At 47.5% G+C, this 22,553-nt stretch overlaps 1 protein-coding gene across 1 annotated transcript; it reads right to left on the minus strand.

Annotated features, from left to right (window-relative positions):
• Positions 1–946: 946 nt before the first annotated feature.
• LOC121559007 (epididymis-specific alpha-mannosidase-like) lies at positions 947–21,606 on the minus strand (the record flags this gene model as incomplete). Its single annotated transcript, XM_041872303.2, has 17 exons — positions 947–1,238; positions 1,490–1,619; positions 1,806–2,062; positions 2,603–2,795; positions 2,864–2,974; positions 3,223–3,466; positions 5,317–5,508; positions 5,726–5,965; positions 14,738–14,766; positions 15,069–15,205; positions 15,512–15,695; positions 15,891–16,081; positions 16,317–16,515; positions 16,631–16,808; positions 20,723–20,838; positions 21,160–21,332; positions 21,477–21,606. Coding segments are annotated over 17 exons (2,796 nt in total), but the record flags the coding sequence as incomplete, so codon positions are not given.
• Positions 21,607–22,553: the final 947 nt, after the last annotated feature.

A 22,553-nucleotide genomic window follows, 5' to 3' on the forward strand; every position in this document is an offset into this window, starting at 1 on the left:
ACACACACACACACACACACACACACACACACACACACACACACACACACGGGGGCGTGAGCATCATAACTGACACACACTTGTTCTGGGCTTCCTTTGACAGTTGACGCACTGAATGGTTAACAACAGAGTTGCTTATCTCCATCTTCCTCTTTCTTCTTTATGTGCATCATTTTGTTCTTTCTTCATGCTAAACCCTTGACCCCAGTAACGTCTTCTTCTTTTGGTCCTGCTGTCTGCTCTCTACCCAGTTGATTTCAAGTATCTGCAGTTCTGAACAAGCTTTATTTGTTGATTAAAGATCTAGTCAAAAGTTTCATCGTTGGCAAAATTATGTGGAAAGCAGAGAACTAGATGTGCAGATTGTGAAATGTCTGTTGCTGTGTCACTCTGTCAAAGGCGTCAGTGAAATGCGGTGGGCGAAGTCAAACGCAGGACACAGAGCTGATCAGAAAACGTACTTTACTAGAAAGTAATCTGAGAATACACAATCTCCACACAGGGAGGAAATAACCCGCACACTAACGACTGCCGATAACAATAACAATCACACACAACACACAGTGTAAGACAGAGGGTTAAATAGGGAAGACAATACCACATAATGGGAAACAGGTGTACACAATCAAGACAGAACAAGTCGAACACAGAAACATAGATCGGTAGCAGCTTCTTCTCTAAGGTCAAGAACAAGAAGTGGCCGTGTGGTCTAAGGTGGACTGTAAGCGCTGCGCTCACTTGCAAACAGGAAGAACATTTCTCACCAACACCCTTCAGATAAACAGTCTTACCGCTAGTCAAACAGTGAGAGACCCTCATCTCTACTGGGTTAGGTTATCAGATGCCTTGAGAGGTCAATAATGACCTTCTCCTGTCCAAGGCCTTAAAACTGAAGCACTTCAACTGAGGCAAAGAATTAAACAGACACAAAATGAGTGACTCCCTATTTTAGATTATACTCAATTTTATACAGAAAAAGTAGTCCGGCACTTCAAGATAATCCACATCCTGGTCATACAATGTCACATGTGTTACATTAGAGAATGTACATCACAGAATGTTTAATCCCATGTTCTACATGTCAAAAGGCCTCTCTTTAGATTAGTTATCCATCTTCACAGAAGACTGAAGGGGAACTGGAACTTTCTACTTGAAGTAAATGAAGAAGGTCCTGATTTCTTTGGGTGATATGGTCACATTGAAATCACCTCTCACACCAATACTTGACCTCTTGACCCCTGAAACAGACAAACAAATAAAAACACTCGGACGTAGACAAAAAAAGAATTGTAAACACAAAAGATGGTTCAGATTTAATAGGTGGTTAAAATCTCAAAACACTATAGCCTAATCAATTGAGAACTAAATTGACAGCTCCTGAATCTCAAAAGGTACACTGATAGTTACTTCTCTTATATCTTTTAACTTTGATAAAAGGTATTTATTCAGATGCGATATTTCCCTCCACCAAAGTTGAACTGAAGCTTACCAAGCCTCTCACCTCTCCCTGGGTCTTCTGAAGTCTTCCACTTCCACCTCTGGAGGTCGGAGATATCCCAGGTTCCTGTGAGAGAGCGCTCCTCCACCGCTCCCACTTCTCCCATGCCCCGCAGCACTTCCTGTTTACACAGGAAATTGATTTTCAAAACAAACAGCGTAAATAGAGTAGTGACCACCAAATGTCAATCTATTTTTTCATTTAGTTTTGCATTTAGTACACACAAATACCTCTTATTTGACCTCAATATGATCGCAGTGTATATAGAGGTGTCATATTCATCTCATCCAGCTGTGTTTTCTGTTACCTTCATGTTAATTGTAGCCGGCTGAGAGAGAACCGGGTCTTCCCCCTTCTCATACAGATGCATGATCCTCAGTAGGACCCGATCGTAGTCCGGCTGTGTGGATCCAGGGGTACCTGTCTCTATGTTCTGGAGGTGCAGGGTGTGGTTGGAGCTGTAGACCCAGCCCGGGACACTGAATGTCAGCAGGTGGAGGTTGTCAGGCAGGACCACGGGGCGAAGCGGAGATCTGGTCCGAGGCTCCTTCCTCCAGGCCTTCTCTAGAAGGAGAGGTGGAATGGCAGTGCAGTGTAGGTATGAGACCATACATTGTGACAATGCATAGTATAGGTGAGCAAAAACGTGGTCGACTCCATTTGGGAACGTCTCAATTGTGTATTTGTTTTTAGAATGGATTACACTTTATGGATTTCTAGGGAAAGTTTTAGTGGAAAGTAGCTGTGCGTGCTTTAAGCAGGTTGGTATTTACGGTCATGAATCTTGCCCTGGGAGGCAGCTCTGCAGAGTGGTCACAAACTGGCACAGCCATAAAGTCATAAAATCTGACTTTAAACCTAACCCTAGCCTTAACCTTAACCATACTGCTAACCCTAATAACGAATCGTAATCTTAAATTAAGATCAAAAAGCACATTTTGTTTTCATGAATGTTTACGATATAGGCAATTTTGACTTTGCAGCTGGACCATCTAGCGGAAAATCGCTCAGTTCTGCCTCCAGGACAAGATTCATGACATTAAAGGTCAACCTGCGAGCCTAGCCAGAGTAGTTAAATAGGAGCGCTATAAGGAGTGGACTCACGTGGCCTGTCGATGGGCATGACCACAGGTCTATGCTGCAGCTCTATCGCCTCCCTCTGGTAGAGAGAGGAGTTAGCAGTCAGGGAGCTCAGTGTCATCCACAGGACAGGCCTCACCACCGAGCTGTCGTTCAGGGTCAGGTTATAACCCAGGTTCCACTCCTGGTTGTTCCACAGACGTCGGTGGAGCATCACCTGGGACAAATACAGGGGGTTGTGTGTGTGTGTGTGTGTGTGTGTCTCATACCTAAACACACACTCACCTCCAGCTCTCCCTCCCTCTGGCTGGAGGCACCATGAGCTCTCTCACTGAGGAGGAACAGTCTGCTAGAGTCATCTTCAATGTAGGCCGTTCGAACCATGGGGTAATAGTTCTGCAGTACACAGACACAGGAAGAAACACAAGCAATTGTCACAAAGTCCTGAACTGTAACCCAGGCCTGATTCACCAAAGGGAAAGCTGAGGAGACCAACCACCCAAACTCCCTGAGTAGGAAAACATCTTGCGGTGAACCAGGCTCATAAAGTGTAGGCCATCTTCCTCTGGCTGGCGAGGTACTGTGGAAGTTCAGAGTACATTTAACCACCAACACCAAACAGTCCTTAAATACAACCCACTCACTCTGGCAACATTATTATTGACGAACGTCCTGGAAGGCCGCTTCATCATCTGGTACCCATTGTCGTCAGTGAACAGAGTCCTGTTGTTCTTCAGGCTGGTCCTGGTCCTGAGGACAGCCTCGGTGTTGACCACCAGGGGGCCCAGCGAGTAGCTCTGCTCCAGCCTGAAACACAGCCTGCCCCTGGGGAAACCCTGTGGGACTCTGGTGGTGACCGAGTAGGTGTAGTCCTCATCCGCTTCCTCCCTGCGGACAGAACTCACTGTTAATGTGAGCCACCGAACATTAGACATGCACCTTACTAAGATGTAGCCTTGTTTGAGTGAGTGAGTGAGTGAGTGAGTGAGTGAGTGAGTGAGTGAGTGAGTGAGTGCGCGCGAGAAAGAGAGAGAGGATAGAGGGAGGATAAAATAGATACAGTGAGGGAAAAAAGTATTTGATCCCCTGCTGATTTTGTACGTTTGCCCACTGACAAAGAAATGATCAGTCTATAAATTTAATGGTAGGTTTATTTGAACAGTGAGAGACAGAATAACAACAAAAAAATCCAGAAAAATGCATGTCAAAAATGTTATAAATGTATTTGCATTTTAATGAGGGAAATAAGTATTTGACCCCTCTGCAAAACATGACTTAGTACTTGGTGGCAAAACCCTTGTTGGCAATCACAGAGGTCAGACGTTTCTTGTAGTTGGCCACCAGGTTTGCACACATCTCAGGAGGGATTTTGTCCCACTCCTCTTTGCAGATCTTCTCCAAGTCATTAAGGTTTCGAGGCTGACGTTTGGCAACTCGAACATTCAGCTCCCTCCATAGATTTTCTATGGGATTAAAGGTCTGGAGACTGGCTAGGCCACTCCAGGACCTTAATGTGCTTCTTCTTGAGCCACTCCTTTGTTGCCTTGGCCGTGTGTTTTGGGTCATTGTCATGCTGGAATACCCATCCATGACCCATTTTCAATGCCCTGGCTGAGGGAAGGAGGTTCTCACCCAAGATTTGACGGTACATGGCCCCGTCCATCGTCCCTTTGATGCGGTGAAGTTGTACTGTCCCCTTAGCAGAAAAACACCCCCAAAGCATAATGTTTCCACCTCCATGTTTGACGGTGGGGATGGTGTTCTTGGGGTCATAGGCAGCATTCCTCCTCCTCCAAACACGGCGAGTTGAGTTGATGCCAAAGAGCTCCATTTTGGTCTCATCTGACCACAACACTTTCACCCAGTTCTCCTCTGAATCATTCAGATGTTCATTGGCAAACTTCAGACGGGCATGTATATATGATTTTTTGAGCAGGGGGACCTTGCGGGCGCTGCAGGATTTCAGTCCTTCACGGCGTAGTGTGTTACCAATTGTTTTCTTGGTGACTATGGTCCCAGCTGCCTTGAGATCATTGACAAGATCCTCCCGTGTAGTTCTGGGCTGATTCCTCACCATTCTCATGATCATTGCAACTCCACGAGGTGAGATCTTGCATGGAGCCCCAGGCCAAGGGAGATTGACAGTTCTTTTGTGTTTCTTCCATTTGCGAATAATCGCACCAACTGTTGTCACCTTCTCACCAAGCTGCTTGGCGATGGTCTTGTAGCCCATTCCAGCCTTGTGTAGGTCTACAATCTTGTCCTTGACATCCTTGGAGAGCTCTTTGGTCTTGGCCATGGTGGAGAGTTTGGAATCTGATTGATTGATTGCTTCTGTGGACAGGTGTCTTTTATACAGGTAACAAACTGAGATTAGGAGCACTCCCTTTAAGAGTGTGCTCCTAATCTCAGCTTGTTACCTGTATAAAAAGACACCTGGGAGCCAGAAATCTTTCTGATTGAGAGGGGGTCAAATACTTATTTCTCTCATTAAAATGCAAATAAATTTATAACATTTTTGACATGCGTTTTTCTGGATGTTTTGTTGTTGTTATTCTGTCTCTCACTGTTCAAATAAACCTACCATTAAAATTATAGACTGATCATTTCTTTGTCAGTGGGCAAACGTACAAAATCAGCAGGGGATCAAATACTTTTTTCCCCTCACTGTAGCAGCTAGGGAAGGAGGGTAACATGGAAACCAAAGACTGTCAGAAAGGAGTTGTTGACATTCCCACCTGTAGAAGTACTGTCTGATCTCAGTGATGATCTTCCCAGGGACAATCTCCATCTTGACGGCCTTGTATGCCCTCACTGCAGAGCCGTTAGCACTGAAGATGTAGTTATCAGAGATGGGCCCTGCGCTGACATTCCCATTGACCTGGTACTCCCAGAAATCCTGACTCATTCTCACCGTTCTCTTCTCATGCCTGTCAGGGTCACAGAAAGTTCACAGGGGGCATTGTTGACGTAACGCCTGGGCTGCGTTCAATAGGAAAACGTTGTGGAACGTTCAGTAAAATAAAACATGCTTCTCTGACATGTAGAAGAAATCACGTCAGCTCTATTAACTACATTTCTATCTGCAACGTTCCACAACGTTCGCCTGTTTAATGTGACCCTGATGTGAATGTTGAATATAACTACCTGTCGGTGATGCTATGCAGTAGGTTAGTATCCTGGTCCAACATGATCTTATAACATTCATTCAGAACCGGTAAGAGTCTCCTTCCTGTCTTCAACCACTGTGAAACATTTCGTCTATTGAACGACACGACCCAGGCACGGTGGGTCACGAGGCCCTCTTCACCCGGCTTCTCTGAGAACTTGATGAGGTACTTCCTGTGTTGGAGACCCCCAAGGTCCACCACGATGAACAGGTCATAGGTCCACCACGATGAACAGGTCAACTTTTTAGTTTTGTCCTCACTCATCTTTTTTCGTTAAACTTTTTCACCCCGGACGTTTTATCCCGAGACAGAAGAGTCATTTTCCTGTGCGTTTTTGCTGCCAACTTTACTTTATTTTCCTTTTTTCCATCGCAACTTTTTTCCCTCATTCAACTTTTTCACTCCGGACGCTTTATCTGGACATGGTTCGTCAACATCTTCAACAGCCGAAGCTAAGTAGTAACATTAACATGATGTCTTCTAAATGCAGTCGCTGTACTCATAATATACAGGAGAACGATCGCCTTACGGCGAGAATAGCTGTGCTACAAGCCCAGCTTCAGACGCAATCGTTAGGCAAGGGTAATTTCAGTGTAGGAAAGGAAGAAACAGCGTCTGTGCCACCAGTAAGTACAGATAGTAACGTTAGTATAAATCCCCCCGCACAGTCCCCGCAGCCGGACAACTTTCTCATGGCTTCTGGAGGGAAATACTGTTGGAATGATCAACCGGTGTCGCTCATTCAGCCGACAGAAACTTTCAACCGGTTTTCCCCATTATGTAGCGAGTCGGAGTCTGAGTCTGAGTCTTCTCTTGTCTCTACTCCTCCCGTTACGGGGTCTGAGACGCCGAAGGCTCCCACCATTAGCTCTGACAAATTGAAAACCCTAGTCATTGGCGACTCCATTACCCGCAGTATTAGACTTAAAACGAATCACCCAGCGATCATACACTGTTTACCAGGGGGCAGGGCTACCGACGTTAAGGCTAATCTAAAGATGGTGCTGGCTAAAGCTAAAACTGGCGAGTGTAGAGAGTATAGAGATATTGTTATCCACGTCGGCACCAACGATGTTAGGATGAAACAGTCAGAGGTCACCAAGTGCAACATAGCTTCAGCGTGTAAATTAGCTAGAAAGATGTGTCGGCATCGAGTAATTGTCTCTGGCCCCCTCCCAGTTAGGGGGAGTGACCGAGCTCTACAGCAGAGTCTCAGCACTCAATCGCTGGTTGAAAACTGTTTTCTGCCCCTCCCAAAAGATAGAATTTGTAGATAATTGGCCCTCTTTCTGGGACTCACCCACAAACAGGACCAAGCCTGACCTGCTGATGAGGGACGGACTCCATCCTAGCTGGAGGGGTGCTCTCATCTTATCTACCAACATAGATAGGGCTCTAACTCCTCTAGCCCCACAGTGAAATAGGGTGCAGGCCAGGCAGCAGGCTGTTAGCCAACCTGCCAGCTTAGTGGAGTCTGCCAATAGCACAGTCAGTGTAGTCAGCTCAGCCATACCCATTGAGACTGTGTCTGTGCCTCGACCTAGGTTGGGCAAAACTAAACATGGCGGTGTTCACCTTAGCAATCTTATTAGGATAAAGACCTCCTCCATTCCTGCCATTATTGAAAGAGATCGTGATACCTCACATCTCAAAATAGGGTTACTTAATGTTAGATCCCTCACTTCAAAGGCAGTCATAGTCAATGAACTAATCACTGATCATAATCTTGATGTGATTGGCCTGACTGAAACATGGCTTAAGCCTGATGAATTTGCTGTGTTAAATGAGGCCTCACCTCCTGGTTACACTAGTGACCATATTCCCCGTGCATCCCGCAAAGGCGGAGGTGTTGCTAACATTTACGATAGCAAATTTCAATTTACAAAAAAAAAATGGCGTTTTCGTCTTTTGAGCTTCTAGTCATGAAATCTATGCAGCCTACTCAATCACTTTTTATAGCTACTGTTTACAGGCCTCCTGGGCCATATACAGCGTTCCTCTCTGAGTTTCCTGAATTCCTATCAGACCTTGTAGTCATAGCAGATCATATTCTAATTTTTGGTGATTTTAATATTCACATGGAGAAGTCCACAGACCCACTCCAAAAGTCTTTCGGAGCCATCATCGACTCAGTGGGTTTTGTCCAACATGTCTCTGGACCTACTCACTGCCACAGTCATACTCTGGACCTAGTTTTGTCCCATGGAATAAATGTTGTAGATCTTAATGTTTTTCCACAAAATCCTGGACTATCGGACCACCATTTTATTACGTTTGCAATCGCAACAAATAATCTGCTCAGACCCCAACCAAGGAGCATCAAAAGTCGTGCTATAAATTCTCAGACAACACAAAAATTCCTTGATGCCCTTCCAGACTCCTTCTGCCTACCCAAGGACGTCAGAGGACAAAAATCAGTTAACCACTTAACTGAGGAACTCAATTTAACCTTGCGCAATACCCTAGATGCAGTTGCACCCCTAAAAACTAAAAACATTTGTCATAAGAAACTAGCTCCCTGGTATACAGAAAATACCCGAGCTTTGAAGCAAGCTTCCAGGAAATTGGAACGGAAATGGCGCCACACCAAACTGGAAGTCTTCCGACTAGCTAGGAAAGACAGTACCGTGCAGTACCGAAGAGCCCTCACTGCTGCTCGATCATCCTACTTTTCCAACTTAATCGAGGAAAATAAGAACAATCCAAAATTTCTTTTTGATACTGTTGCAAAGCTAGCTAAAAAGCAGCATTCCCCAAGAGAGGATGGCTTTCACTTCAGCAGTAATAAATTCATGAACTTCTTTGAGGAAAAGATCATGACCATTAGAAAGCAAATTACGGACTCCTCTTTGAATCTGCGTATTCCTCCAGGGCTTAGCTGTCCTGGATCTGCACAGCTCTGCGAGGGCCTGGGATCGGGAGAGACACTTAAGTGTTTTAGTACTATATCTCTTGACACAATGATGAAAATAATCATGGCCTTGTGATGTCACGAGAGGCTGTGTCCTGGAGGGACGTTACATCCCCCTGAGGTGGCTGCAAACCCAGACAGCTATGGCTCCATCTGCTGGTATGGTCGGGAACTCCACCCCTCTATGGCCAATCTTCCCACGCAGCTGAAACAAATGAGGAGCTGATGAGCTGAAGGTTTTGGAAGGGAAGAGACACAGTCTCCAACCTGGGCTCTCTGGAGGACAAGAGTGCTGCACGTCCACTTCCATGAGGAATATAAGGATTTGGAGATACTTACCTTTGGGAAATACTCACCTTTGGATATATGCACCTGTGGAAATACGTGAGAGACATTTGGAAGGACTTTTTGCTGGGTTGGCCACTAGCTGCAACGTGGACTACAGTAAGGCTGGGGAAAAGTTATCTGAGCGAGTGAGAATTATGATTTTGGATGTGGAAGAGACATCCCTGAACTGTTAACCCTTAAAGAGCCACAAGAGAACAGAATTTTGTTATATTTTCGTTAATTTCCCAAGAGCTATAATAAAATCCTTGTTTTGTTTGAACCTTGTCTCCTTGCACTACTTGAGCAATCCCGCTGAAAGCTGTGTAGCCTCTCGTGACGTCACAGATGGTGGAGAATACAGGCAAGCTCAAGCGTTAATAGTGCATGTCAGAGGAGGATACCGAAGGTTTGATCACCCAGTTTTCCAAGTTGGCCGTAGGCTCCCCGCCGACTGAAATGGAGGACATATTGAAAGCCCTTGTTGCTGGCCAGCAAGCCCAGATGCAAGCAAACGTGGCTCTCTTGGAGGAGCAAAAGAAAGCCAACCTTCTGAAGGCAGAGGAATTGCAGTTGCAGAGACAGAGGGTGGTCCAAAATACCCGCCCAATAAAGGCAAGTGACTTTATATCTAAGATGGGAGCTACCGATGACATTGAGGCATACCTGCATGCATTTGAGGCCACGGCCACTAGGGAAGCCTGGCCCAAGCAACAGTGGGTTGGTCTGTTAGCCCCTTTTCTAACCGGGGAATCGCTGAATGCTGTCCGGGACCTGGGCCCTGACCAGGTTACTGACTATGATGCCCTGAAGTCTGAGATCCTCAGCAGATATGGACTCACAAAGTTTGGTATGGCCCAGCGCTTTCACAGCTGGACCTTCCAACCAGACCAACCTCCTCGGGCGCAGATGCATGAACTTGTCCGAATCGCAAGGAAATGGCTGGATCCGCAGAGGAATACAGCAGCGGCGGTGGTGGAGGCCGTTGTGGTGGATCGTTACCTACGCGCCCTGCCTTATGAGGCAAAACGGTTAATCAGTCAACAGGCCTTGACCACGGCTGATCTGACCGTGGAAGCTGTGGAAAAGTACCAGGCCACAGCGGAGATGCTGAATGCTTCCCGAAAAGACCCCAGGAGTGCGGCCCCACCACAAATGGGAAGAACCCGTCCAAAGGACCCCAAGGTCTCGAACCCAGCCACGTCAGGACTTATCCCGGCTCCAGGGGGAGCCAGAAACCAGGCGGGTCCAAGAAGAGTACACCAGGAGGGGGGAAACTCGACAGTGTTACCGGTGTGGGGAGATGGGACATATCTCCTGGCAGTGTGGGAAACCAGCCGATGAACCTATGCCCACTGCGGAGTCCTCCAGCTCAGCACCCACACACCGTTTTGCCTCGCTCTTGGGAGTCGTAGATGGCGGCCCAGATCGACCCCCCACCTGCCCGGTAACTGTGAATCACCATGATGTGGAGGCCTTACTGGATTCTGGTAGCCGGGCCACCCTGGTGCGTAAGGATTTGGTGGGCCCAACGTGTCTGACCCCGGGGAAAGTCCTCCCAGTTTCCTGTGTCCATGGGGACACCAGACAATACCCCATTACTGAACTTACAATGACCAGCACACGGGGAACCATACACACGACGGCGGGGGTGGTTGATTCCCTCCCCGTCCCTGTCCTAATTGGACGAGACTGCCCAGCCTTTTACCCACTCTGGAGAGAGTCTCAGGAGAGGATAACCCGAGTACCTCGGAAACGGAGAGGCAAGACTCATCCTGGGAAGGCTCCGGTGCAATCCTCCGAGTTACTCACTCCCGCCCGGGCTCTGATAGGGATGGCAGGTGCCCAGACCGACACAGAGACGGAGCTACAGAATCTGGACAAAGAACTGTCTGGTCTGAAGGGGACCGCTGAGAGGTATCGTTTGTTAAAGCAACAGTTAGACATGAAGACAGAAGAGTTAGATATCCTCCAGGCTAAACTCCAACAGAGCTCCTTCCCTAAGCAACAGGAGGAGCTGGAGAGGCTGCGCAGGACCATCGAGGAGTGTGAGGAGACCCTGCGCAGTAGTAAGGAGGTCCAGAAGAAGGCAGAGGAGAAGTACAAGGTGTTGGAGAACAAGATGAAGAATGCGGAGGCAGAGAGAGAGAAGGAACTGAAAGCTGCTCAACAGAAGCTAAACTCTGCTAAAACCAAGGCTGATGCGTTCAGTAAGAAACTCAAGGAGAGACAACAGGAGGCTGAGTCCCTGGTCCTAGAGTTGGAGGAGTTGAAGAGAGAGCAGTCTGGCAAGCACCACGGCAATGCGGACGCCCTCTCCCGGCGTGATGCCTTCTTCGCTGCCTTTACCCCGACGAGGACGTCGGTCCCGAGGAGGGGGATGTGTGATGTCACGAGAGGCTGTGTCCTGGAGGGACGTTACATCCCCCTGAGGTGGCTGCAAACCCAGACAGCTATGGCTCCATCTGCTGGTATGGTCGGGAACTCCACCCCTCTATGGCCAATCTTCCCACGCAGCTGAAACAAATGAGGAGCTGATGAGCTGAAGGTTTTGGAAGGGAAGAGACACAGTCTCCAACCTGGGCTCTCTGGAGGACAAGAGTGCTGCACGTCCACTTCCATGAGGAATATAAGGATTTGGAGATACTTACCTTTGGGAAATACTCACCTTTGGATATATGCACCTGTGGAAATACGTGAGAGACATTTGGAAGGACTTTTTTGCTGGGTTGGCCACTAGCTGCAACGTGGACTACAGTAAGGCTGGGGAAAAGTTATCTGAGCGAGTGAGAATTATGATTTTGGATGTGGAAGAGACATCCCTGAACTGTTAACCCTTAAAGAGCCACAAGAGAACAGAATTTTGTTATATTTTCGTTAATTTCCCAAGAGCTATAATAAAATCCTTGTTTTGTTTGAACCTTGTCTCCTTGCACTACTTGAGCAATCCCGCTGAAAGCTGTGTAGCCTCTCGTGACGTCACAGCCTCTAAACCTTCAAGCTGCATACTGGATCCTATTCCTACTAAACTGCTGAAGGAGCTGCTTCCTGTGCTTGGCCCTCCTATGTTGAACATAATAAACAGCTCTCTATCCACCGGATGTGTACCAAACTCACTAAAAGTGGCAGTGATAAAGCCTCTCTTGAAAAAGCCAAACCTTGACCCGGAAAATATAAAAAACTATCGGCCTATATCGAATCTTCCATTCCTCTCAAAAATTTTAGAAAAAGCTGTTGCGCAGCAACTCACTGCCTTTCTGAAGACAAACAATGTATACGAAATGCTTCAGTCTGGTTTTAGACCCCATCATAGCACTGAGACTGCACTTGTGAAGGTGGTAAATGACCTTTTAATGGCGTCAGACCGAGGCTCTGCATCTGTCCTCGTGCTACTAGACCTTAGTGCTGCCTTTGACACTATCGATCACCACATTCTTTTGGAGAGACTGGAAACCCAAATTGGTCTACACGGACAAGTTCTGGCCTGGTTTAGATCTTACCTGTCGGAAAGATATCAGTTTGTCTCTGTGAATGGTCTGTCCTCCGACAAATCAACTGTACATTTCGGTGTTCCTCAAGGTTCCGTTTTAGGACCACTATTGTTTTTCACTATATATTTTACCTCTTGGGGATGTTATTCGAAAACATAATGTTAACTTTCACTGCTATGCGGATGACACACAGCTGTACATTTCAATGAAACATGGTGAAGCCCCAAAATTGCCCTCGCTAGAAGCCTGTGTTTCAGACATAAGGAAGTGGATGGCTGAAAACTTTCTACTTTTAAACTCGGACAAAACAGAGATGCTTGTTCTAGGTCCCAAGAAACAAAGAGATCTTCTGTTAAATCTGACAATTCATCTTGATGGTTGTAAAGTCGTCTCAAATAAAACTGTGAAGGACCTCGGCGTTACTCTTGACCCTGATCTCTCTTTTGACGAACATATCAAGACTGTTTCAAGGACAGCTTTTTTCCATCTACGTAACTTTGCAAAAATCAGAAATTTTCTGTCCAAAAATGATGCAGAAAAATTAATCCATGCATTTGTTACTTCTAGGTTAGACTACTGCAATGCTCTACTTTCCGGCTACCCGGATAAAGCACTAAATAAACTTCAGTTAGTGCTAAATACGGCTGCTAGAATCCTGACTAGAACCAAGAAATGTGATCATATTACTCCAGTGCTAGCTTCCCTACACTGGCTTCCTGTTAAGGCAAGGGCTGATTTCAAGGTTTTACTGTTAACCTATAAAGCGTTACATGGGCTTGCTCCTACCTATCTTTCCGAGTTGGTCCTGCCGTACATACCAATACGTACGCTACGGTCACAAGACGCAGGCCTCCTAATTGTCCCTAGAATTTCTAAGCAAACAGCGGGAGGCAGGGCTTTCTCCTATAGATCTCCATTTTTATGGAACAGTTTGCCTACCCATGTGAGAGACGCAGACTCGGTCTCAACCTTTAAGTCTTTACTGAAGACTTATCTCTTCAGTAGGTCATATGATTGAGTGTAGTCTGGCCCAGGAGTGTGAAGGTGAACGGAAAGGCTCTGGAGCAACGAACAGCCCTTGCTGTCTCTGCCAGGCCGGTTCCCCTCTCTCCACTGGGGTTCTCTGCCTCTAACCCTGTTACAGGGGCTGAGTCACTGGCTGGTGCTCTTTAATGCCGTCCCTAGGAGGGGTGCGTCACTTGAGTGGGTTGAGTTACTGACGTGATCTTCCTGTCTGGGTTGGCGCCCCCCCTTGGTTTGTGCTGTGGTGGAGACCTCTGTGGGCTATACTCGGCCTTGTCTCAGGATTGTAAGTTGGTGGTTGAGGATATCCCTCTGGTGGTGCGGGGGCTGTGCTTTGGCAGAGTGGGTGGGGTTATATCCTTCCTGTTTGGCCCTGTCCGGGGGTTTCTTCGGATGGGGCCACAGTGTCTCCGGACCGCTCCTGTCTCAGCCTCCAGTATTTATGCTGCAGTAGTTTATGTGTCGGGGGGCTGGGGTTAGTTGGTTATACCTGGAGTACTTCTCCTGTCTTATCCAGTGTCCTGTGTGAATTTAAGTATGCTCTCTCTAATTCTCTCGTTCTCTCTTTCTCTCTGAGAACCTGAGCCCTAGGACCATACGTCAGGACTACCGGGCATGCTGACACCTTGCTGTCCCCAGTCCGCCTGGCCTTGCTGCTATTCCAGTTTCAACTGTTCTGCCTGCGGTTACGAAACCCCTACCTGTCCCAGACCTGCTGTTTTCAACTCTTAATGATCGGCTATGAAAAGCCAACTGAGAGACCTGAGCCCTAGGACCATACGTCGGGACTACCGGCCGTGGTGACTCCTTGCTGTCCCCAGTCTGCCTGGCCTTGCTGCTATTCCAGTTTCAACTGTTCTGCCTGCGGTTATGGAACCCCTACCTGTCCCAGACCTGCTGTTTTCAACTCTTAATGATCGGCTATGAAAAGCCAACTGAGATTTATTCCTGATTATTATTTGACCATGCTTGTCACTTATGAACATTTTTGAACATCTTGGCATGGTTCTGTTATAATCTCCACCCGGCACAGCCAGAAGAGGACTGGCAACCCCTCATAGCCTGGTTCCTCTCTAGGTTTCTTCCTAGGTTTTGGCCTTTCTAGGGAGTTTTTCCTAGCCACCGTGCTTCTACACCTGCATTACTAGCTGTTTGGGGTTTTAGGCTGGGTTTCTGTACAGCACTTCGAGATATTAGCTGATGTAAGAAGGGCTATATAAAATAAAATTGATTGATTGATTGATTGTTGGAGTCAGCTGAACTCTGGGTCTGTTGGGAGCAGAGAGATGCGGGCCGTGTTCATTGGACACGAAACAGAAGAAAACAGACAAACAGGGAGGGAATACCTGGACTTGTCCAATAAGAAACATTCATTTTCATCTTCCGTTGCGAACTGTTTTTCGCTGCATGCCCAATGAACACAATCATGATTAGCTGAAAACTGGGTTTGTTTAGAAGGTATGATGTCAATGGAACTGCAGATATACACATGGCTTTTATGTAATATAAGGGCGACTCATTGTCCTCCTACATGTTTAGCTGGATAAATCAACCATGTATTTCCACACTACCTGCGCAGGCACGGCCTGTCCTTGGTCGTCGAACACCGTTGCCATGGGGAAGGTTACCGTGACGTTGATGATGGTGGTGGTGTTCCATGCCAGGGGGTTGTATACAATGATGTGCTGTTCCTGGTCCTGATGGGAGCCTGCAATTACACTTATTATCAAATCATCATTGATTTATATTTAAAAAAATACCCATGTTGTAGTTGATGAAGATAGTTATAAGATTATGCCTTGGACCAAGCGGAGCCTTGGGCCTTGTCAGAATACATCCTTTTGTACCCCCTTCCTTGATGTGTAATCACTGATCTGTAGTGTGCGATTGGATAAGTGAAAACATGCTTCCCATCCTACTACTTTAACACATCCACTCCTCTGAGATCATGTCAAAGGAAGGAAGGATGCATTTTTCAATTATTAATGATTCTTTTTCAAATACATGACTTTACCCTTGCTCTGAGAGTCTTGTCTATAGAAGGCTTCAGAGTTGCTAGCGGTGCCCAGGGCCTGGGGTAGGAGGAAGAGGGCAGCCAGGAGTTCCTCTACTCCCATCATAGCCTGGGTCAGGTGCTCAATGTACATGTCAGCCACCTTGGGAGACTCTGTCCCTGTAATCCCGTCATGGTGCTGCACCTGCAGATAAAACAGAGGGATAATAAGATGAAAACAGTACTTATATGTTTCAAATAATTCATTTTGTGGGTCTTTTATTTCTAAATGTGTGTGTCAGAAATGGGATATGAGAATGTTTAATCACTGGGTTACAATGATAGGTACTATTAATACAGATAAATACACAATCAATCAGTGAGTATTTTGATCAGGCACCTCAGAGACAGCCCAGCAGAGGGCCTTCAGTTTCTTCAGGGCCTCTTCTTTAGGGACCGGTCCATCTGGGTAGCTGACCCGGTACCGGGTGAATAGAGTCTCTGCAGCATGCAGCTGCGAACTAGCTCTCCTGGCTATCCCCTTCAGAACATTCCGGGAGGCATAGAACCCAGTCCATGCCTGGAAAGGTTCTGGAGAGACAAAATGTTCCTTTTTAGAACTCCAAGAACCAGATTGGAATTATGTGAGAAAAGCATTTTCCGGCCCTTGGCTTCATAGCAGTTTTTACTCCTACATGTTTTGAGTGTGCCATCTCTTGGTCATTGGAACCATTGATATATACATTTTATTATACAAGTTTTATTCATATTCCATTTATATGTTTGAAACATATAATAGATAAGAACATTTATCGAAAAAACCCACCAGTGGAGTAAGGAAGGAAGTCCTCACTTCCCCTCATATCCCAGGTGAGATTTGATTGGTGGACAGCCTGGAAGTACTCGCTGAGAGTGGCGTACTGGACTGTCACTCCAAACTCCTTGCTGTTCTGGTTGATGTATTCCACTAAGGGATCCATGTTGGCAAACTGCACAGAGGAGTTGTAGAACTGCTTGTCACAACCCTATGGAGTGAAATAACAGGAGAAACATATATTGATAAATGGTGAAGTTACTAGAAAGAACACTAATTAACGAGTCTCCTGATCTCTGTATATCTATGGCTCTATGTTGACTCACCCAGGGCCAGAGGACATGGTTTGTCCTGAACCACGCTGCCCTCTGCTGGATGTTCTGCACCATGGTCTTGGCATAGGAGTACAGCGTCTCTTTGGTGACAGGCAGGCTCATGTTGGGGTAGATGCCATTTTTAGGGGGGTCAGGGAACAGGGCCACGCCATTCCAATAGAAACCAGAGCTGAGAGAGAACAACTGATTAATTTCACTGAGACAAACATGTGCTTGTAATCTATTAAGAGCCTATGGTGATAGGCAAAATGGATCAAATTGAGATTTTTGTTGATCTATAGCCGTGGTCAAACGTTTTGAGAATGACACAAGTATTGGTCTTCACAAAGTTTGCTGCTTCAGTGTTTTTAGATATTTTTGTCAGATGTTACTATGGTATACTGAAGTATAATTACAAGCATTCCATAAGTGTCAAAGGCTTTTATTGACAATTACATTAAGTTTATGCAAAGAGTCAGTGTTGACCCTTCTTTTTCAAGATCTCTGCAATCCACCCTGGCATGCTGTCAATTAACTTCTGGGCCACATCCTGACTGATGGCAGCCCAGTCTTGCATAATCAATGCTGAGTTTGTGGGTTTTTGTTTGTCCACCTGCCTCTTGAGGATTGACCTCAAGTTCTCAATGGGATTAAGGTCTGGGGAGTTTCCTGGCCATGGACCCAAAATGTCGATGTTTTGTTCCCCGAGCCACTTAGTTATCACTTTTGCCTTATGGCAAGGTGCTTCATCATGCTGGAAAAGGCATTGTTCGTCACCAAACTGTTCTTGGATGGTTGGGAGAAGTTGATCTCTGAGGATGTGTTGGTACCATTCTTTATTCATGGCTGTGTTCTTAGGCAAAATTGTGAGTGAGCCCACTCCCTTGGCTGAGAAGCAACACCACACATGAATGGTCTAAGGATGCTTTACTGTTGGCATGACACAGGACTGATGGTAGCGCGCACCTTGTCTTCTCCGGACAAGCTTTTTTCCGGATGCCCCAAACAATCGGAAAGGGGATTCATCAGAGAAAATGACTTTACCCCAGTCCTCAGCAGTCCAATCCCTGTACCTTTTGCAGAATATCAGTCTGTCCCTGATGTTTTTCCTGGAGAGAAGTGGCTTCCTGTCACGATCGTCTAGTAGCGAAGTAGACCAAGGCGCAGCGTGTGAAAGAAACATGACTTTATTATATTAAAGTTTCTAATAAACAAACAAAACACGACTCGTGAAGTCCAAACGGTTACACTGACCGTAAAGGAACAAAAACCCACAACCCCAAGGTGAAAACAGACAGTATAAATATGGCTCCCAATCAGAGACAACGAGCCAACAGCTGACACTCGTTACCTCTGATTGGGAGTCACTCATTCAAACAAAGAAATACAACCACATAGAACAACCCAACCAAACAGAACACCATGAAACGAACACACCCTGGCTCAACATACAAAGTCCCGGAGCCAGAGCGTGACAGTACCCCCCCCTAAAGGCGCGGACTGCGACCGCGTCTAAACACCTCAAACAGGGGAGGGCTGGGTGGGCATTCCTCCTCGGAGGCGGCTCCGGCTCCTGCTTTGACCACCACCCCTCCATAATCCCCCCGTAGCGCCCCCGGTCCGGTCTGACCCCGCTGGCTGGATCTGGACCGGACATAGACGGAGCGGATTGCTCAAACTCCGTAGTGGAGTTGCTGACCTGACCAGGCACCGGACTGACGACGCGCACCCCTGGCTTGGCGCGTGAGGCAGGAACGGACCGGACCTGGCTGACGATACGCAACCTTGGCTTGGTGCGTGGAGCCGGAACGGACCTCACCAGGCTGACGACTCGCATCCTTGGCTTGGTGCAAGTAGCAGGAATGGGCTGGATCAGGCTGATGACTCGCACCCTTGGCTTGGTGCGAGTAGCAGGAACGAGCTGGACCAGGCCGACGACGCACCCCGTAGGCTTGGTGCGTGGAGCAGGAACAGGCCGGGCTGGGCTGGCGACGCACACCGTAGGTTTGGTGCGAGGAGCAGGGACAGGCCGGGCCGGGCTGACGACGCACCCCGTAGGCTTGGTGCGTGGAGCAGGAACAGGCCGGGCTGGGCTGGCGACGCACACCGTAGGCTTCGTGCGTGGAGCAGGAACAGGCCGGGCTGGGCTGGCGACGCACACCGTAGGTTTGGTGCGTGGAGCAGGGACAGGCCGGACTGGGCTATGGAGACGGATAGGAGACCTGGAGTGAAGAGCTGCCACAACCCGTCCTGGCTGAATGCCTACCTTCACACACTCTGTGTGAGGCATCAGCACAGGACGTACAGGGCTGTGTACCCGTACTGGCATAACAGCACGTGACACTGGCGCAGGATATCCGGGACTGAGGAGAGGCACTGGAGGCCGCGAGCGCTGAGCCGGCACACTCCGTCCTGGCTGCATGCCCACCTTCGCACAACACGTGCGGGGTGCTCGCACAGGACGTACCGGACTATGCCGGACCACTCGCGGCACAGTGCGCATCTCCGCATACCGCGGAACCTGTCCAGTCTCATTCTGCCATGCCTGAGTATGGGGAGTTGGCTCTGCTCTCCATCCAGGCTCCGCCAACCTGCCTTCTGGCCCCCAAAAGCCGGTGGCCTCCTCTCTTAATCTCCCAATCCGCCCTGTGGCAGCCTCCTGCTGCCCAGTCGCCCATGCCGTGTGCCCCCCCCTAAAAAATTCTTGGGGGTGCCTCTCGCCTCTCCGACCACGGCCCGGTTGACGCCGCTTCTCCACTCCTGCCTGGGTCTCCCCCTTCATCGCCTTCCGGTACCGGACGGCCTCCTCCTCGGTAATCTGCCCCCAAGAGAGGAGGACATCCACCAGCGTCACCTCCTGCGTGTGTTCCTGGACACGCTGCTTGGTCTTTGTATGGTGGGTTTTTCTGTCACGATCGTCTAGTAGCGAAGTAGACCAAGGCACAGCGTGTGAAAGAAACATGACTTTATTATATTAAAGTTTCTAATAAACAAACAAAACACGACTCGTGAAGTCCAAACGGTTACACTGACCGTAAAGGAACAAAAACCCACAACCCCAAGGTGAAAACAGAGAGTATAAATATGGCTCCCAATCAGAGACAACGAGCCAACAGCTGACACTCGTTACCTCTGATTGGGAGTCACTCATTCAAACAAAGAAATACAACCACATAGAACAACCCAACCAAACAGAACACCACGAAACGAACACACCCTGGCTCAACATACAAAGTCCCGGAGCCAGAGCGTGACACTTCCTCGCTGCCCTTCTTGACACCAGGCCATCCTCCAAAAGTATTTGCCTCACTGTGCGTGCAGATGCACTCACACCTGCCTGCTGCCATTCCTGAGCAAGCTCTGCACTGGTGGTGCCCCGATCCCACAGCTGAATCAACTTTAGGAGACGGTCCTGGCGCTTGCTGGACTTTCTTGGGCGCCCTGAAGCCTTCTTCACAACAATTGAACCTCTCTCCTTGAAGTTCTTGATGATCCGATAAATGGTTGATTTAGGTGCAATCTTACTCGCAGCAATATCCTTGCCTGTGAAGCCCTTTTTGTGCAAAGCAATGATGATGGCACGTGTTTCCTTTCAGGTAACCATGGTTAACAGAGGAAGAACAATGATTTCAAGCACCACCCTCCTTTTAAAGATTCCAGTCTGTTATTCTAACTCAATCAGCATGACAGAGTGATCTCCAGCCTTGTCCTCGTCAACACTCTCAACTGTGTTAACGAGAGAATCACTGACATGATGTCAGCTGGTCCTTTTGTGGCAGGGCTGAAATGCAGTGGAAATGTTTTTTGGGGATTAAGTTCATTTTCATGGCAGAGGGACTTTGCAATTAATTGCAATTCATCTGATCACTTCATAACATTCTGGAGTATATGCAAATTGCCATCATAAAAACTGAGGCAGCAGACTTTGTGAAAATGTATATTTGTGTCATTCTCAAAACGTTTGACCACGACTGTACTCTACAAACCAATTTGGAGTCTTAATTCAATATCAGCCTGTAGGGGTAATTGTAAGAGAGTAGGATATGCTAGGAGAGTTATGACATGGAAAATGGTGAGAGGGGAAAGGATATATATGTAGGAGACCTGTTAGAGAAAGGCAGGTAAGATGGAGTACAGTAGCTGAACTGGTCCATGGTGTGAGTGAAGATCTCTTGCTGCTCTTTCAAGGAGGGGGAGCCTCTCCAAACAAACTGGAGTTTCTGCTCCAGACATAAAGACCATGACAATAAGTTATTGTAAATATAGTGTAAACATTACTGTAGCACAGTTGGTAGAGCATGGTGCTTGCAACACCAGGATAGTGAGTTCGATTCCCGGGACCACCTGTACGTAAAATGTGTGCATGACTGTAAATCGCTTTGGATAAAAGTGTCTGCTAAATGGCATATATTATATATTATTAAGTCAAACCTCTTTAAACCAGTTAACTGCTTATAAGTCACTGATCATGGTCAAGACTGCTCAATAGAGATGGTAACCTGCCTGGTAGGCTGTAGCTGAAACTATGGTGACTACCATACCTTGCTCTTCTGCATGTCATCTTTGAGGTCATAGTCGATACGCGAGATGAGGTGGGCATGGAACCCAGCCAGGGCAAAGAGGACAGGGGTGGTGGCGGAGGCTCCAAATGGGTCCACGTGCCACGAGAACCGGGGACGCACCCCAAACGTCTCGTACAGGAACCCATGGCCCTCTGTAATGACAGTGTGTGTGTGAGTGTGTGTGTGTGTGTGTGTGAGTGAGAGAGAGAGAGAGAAAGAGAGAGAGAGAGAGTCCATGAGTGTTTAAAGTAACCAACAAAACAAATGTTCTACATCAAGTATGAAACCACTTTTACCCGTCAGCTGCAGTACCTCATCATCTAGATCGGTCACAGCTTCATCATGCATCACCTGTCCCCCGATGATGAACTCAAGTCGACTCTCCTTCAGTAGCTGTCGCACCTGGGGGGGAGGGAGATAGGTGAATCAACACAAAGTCAAACAAAGATAAGAGGGGGGGTTGTATAAGACAGTTGTAATGAAAAGGCCTTAATCATCATCCTGTCGTATGGTGTCCTGTCAGTTCTACAGCCCTCTGAATAGAGATCGCGACCCCGGCCCGCCATAACCAACAACAGCCACACATTGTGTCTCCGCAACAGTTTTATCACCAAGCAATCAACCCAACACACAAATTGCTTTCCTGAACACAACGGTGACTTAAACTTGACCAGTTGTTTTGCCCCCATTCAAGAGTGCCAGTAATTGGCAACATTTATCCCCCTTATTACTATGGGAACTGGGGTTGAAAGACAGAGAAGCGGAGGTATTGAGAAGCATCAGGATTTATTAACATTTAGGAGGGGGAGGAACTGAATGTAATATACTACTTGGGTTCTAATGGGGAATATGTCATGCATGGAATTGAACTGAGAGTACTAAATTAGTGGATACAGGAAATGAGAACAAACAAACAAAATAACTGTAAAGAGTTCCAACAGTCGCTAATGAAAGACAGAGCGAGCATTGAGGCATGTTGCTTCTGTTGTGGGTGAAGTTTTCAAATCAAATTGGCGTAGTCCATCCATTCCGGATTCTCACTGACCACCGGAATTTGGAGCACATATGGACAGCGAAACGGATGAACTCTCGTCAAGCCAGGTGGGCCCAATTTCTTACTTGATTTCAATTCATTCTGTCCTATCGCCCAGGATCCCAGAATGTGAAAGCCGACGCACTCTCCAGGATGCACCATACCGGAGAAAGGAAGGATCTGGGGGGGTCCGATCCTGCCCTCGTCTCTCATCGTTGCACCTGTCGTTTGGGATGTGGACGAAGATATCCACCTGGCGGCTCAGGAGGACCCAGTGCCTGCCAACGCCCCTCCGGGGCGCGTGTATGTACCCACCTGTGTCTGTGACCGCCTGCTGATC

Source organism: Coregonus clupeaformis, chromosome 15 (genome assembly GCF_020615455.1).
Source record: "Coregonus clupeaformis isolate EN_2021a chromosome 15, ASM2061545v1, whole genome shotgun sequence".
NCBI lineage: Eukaryota > Metazoa > Chordata > Actinopteri > Salmoniformes > Salmonidae > Coregonus > Coregonus clupeaformis.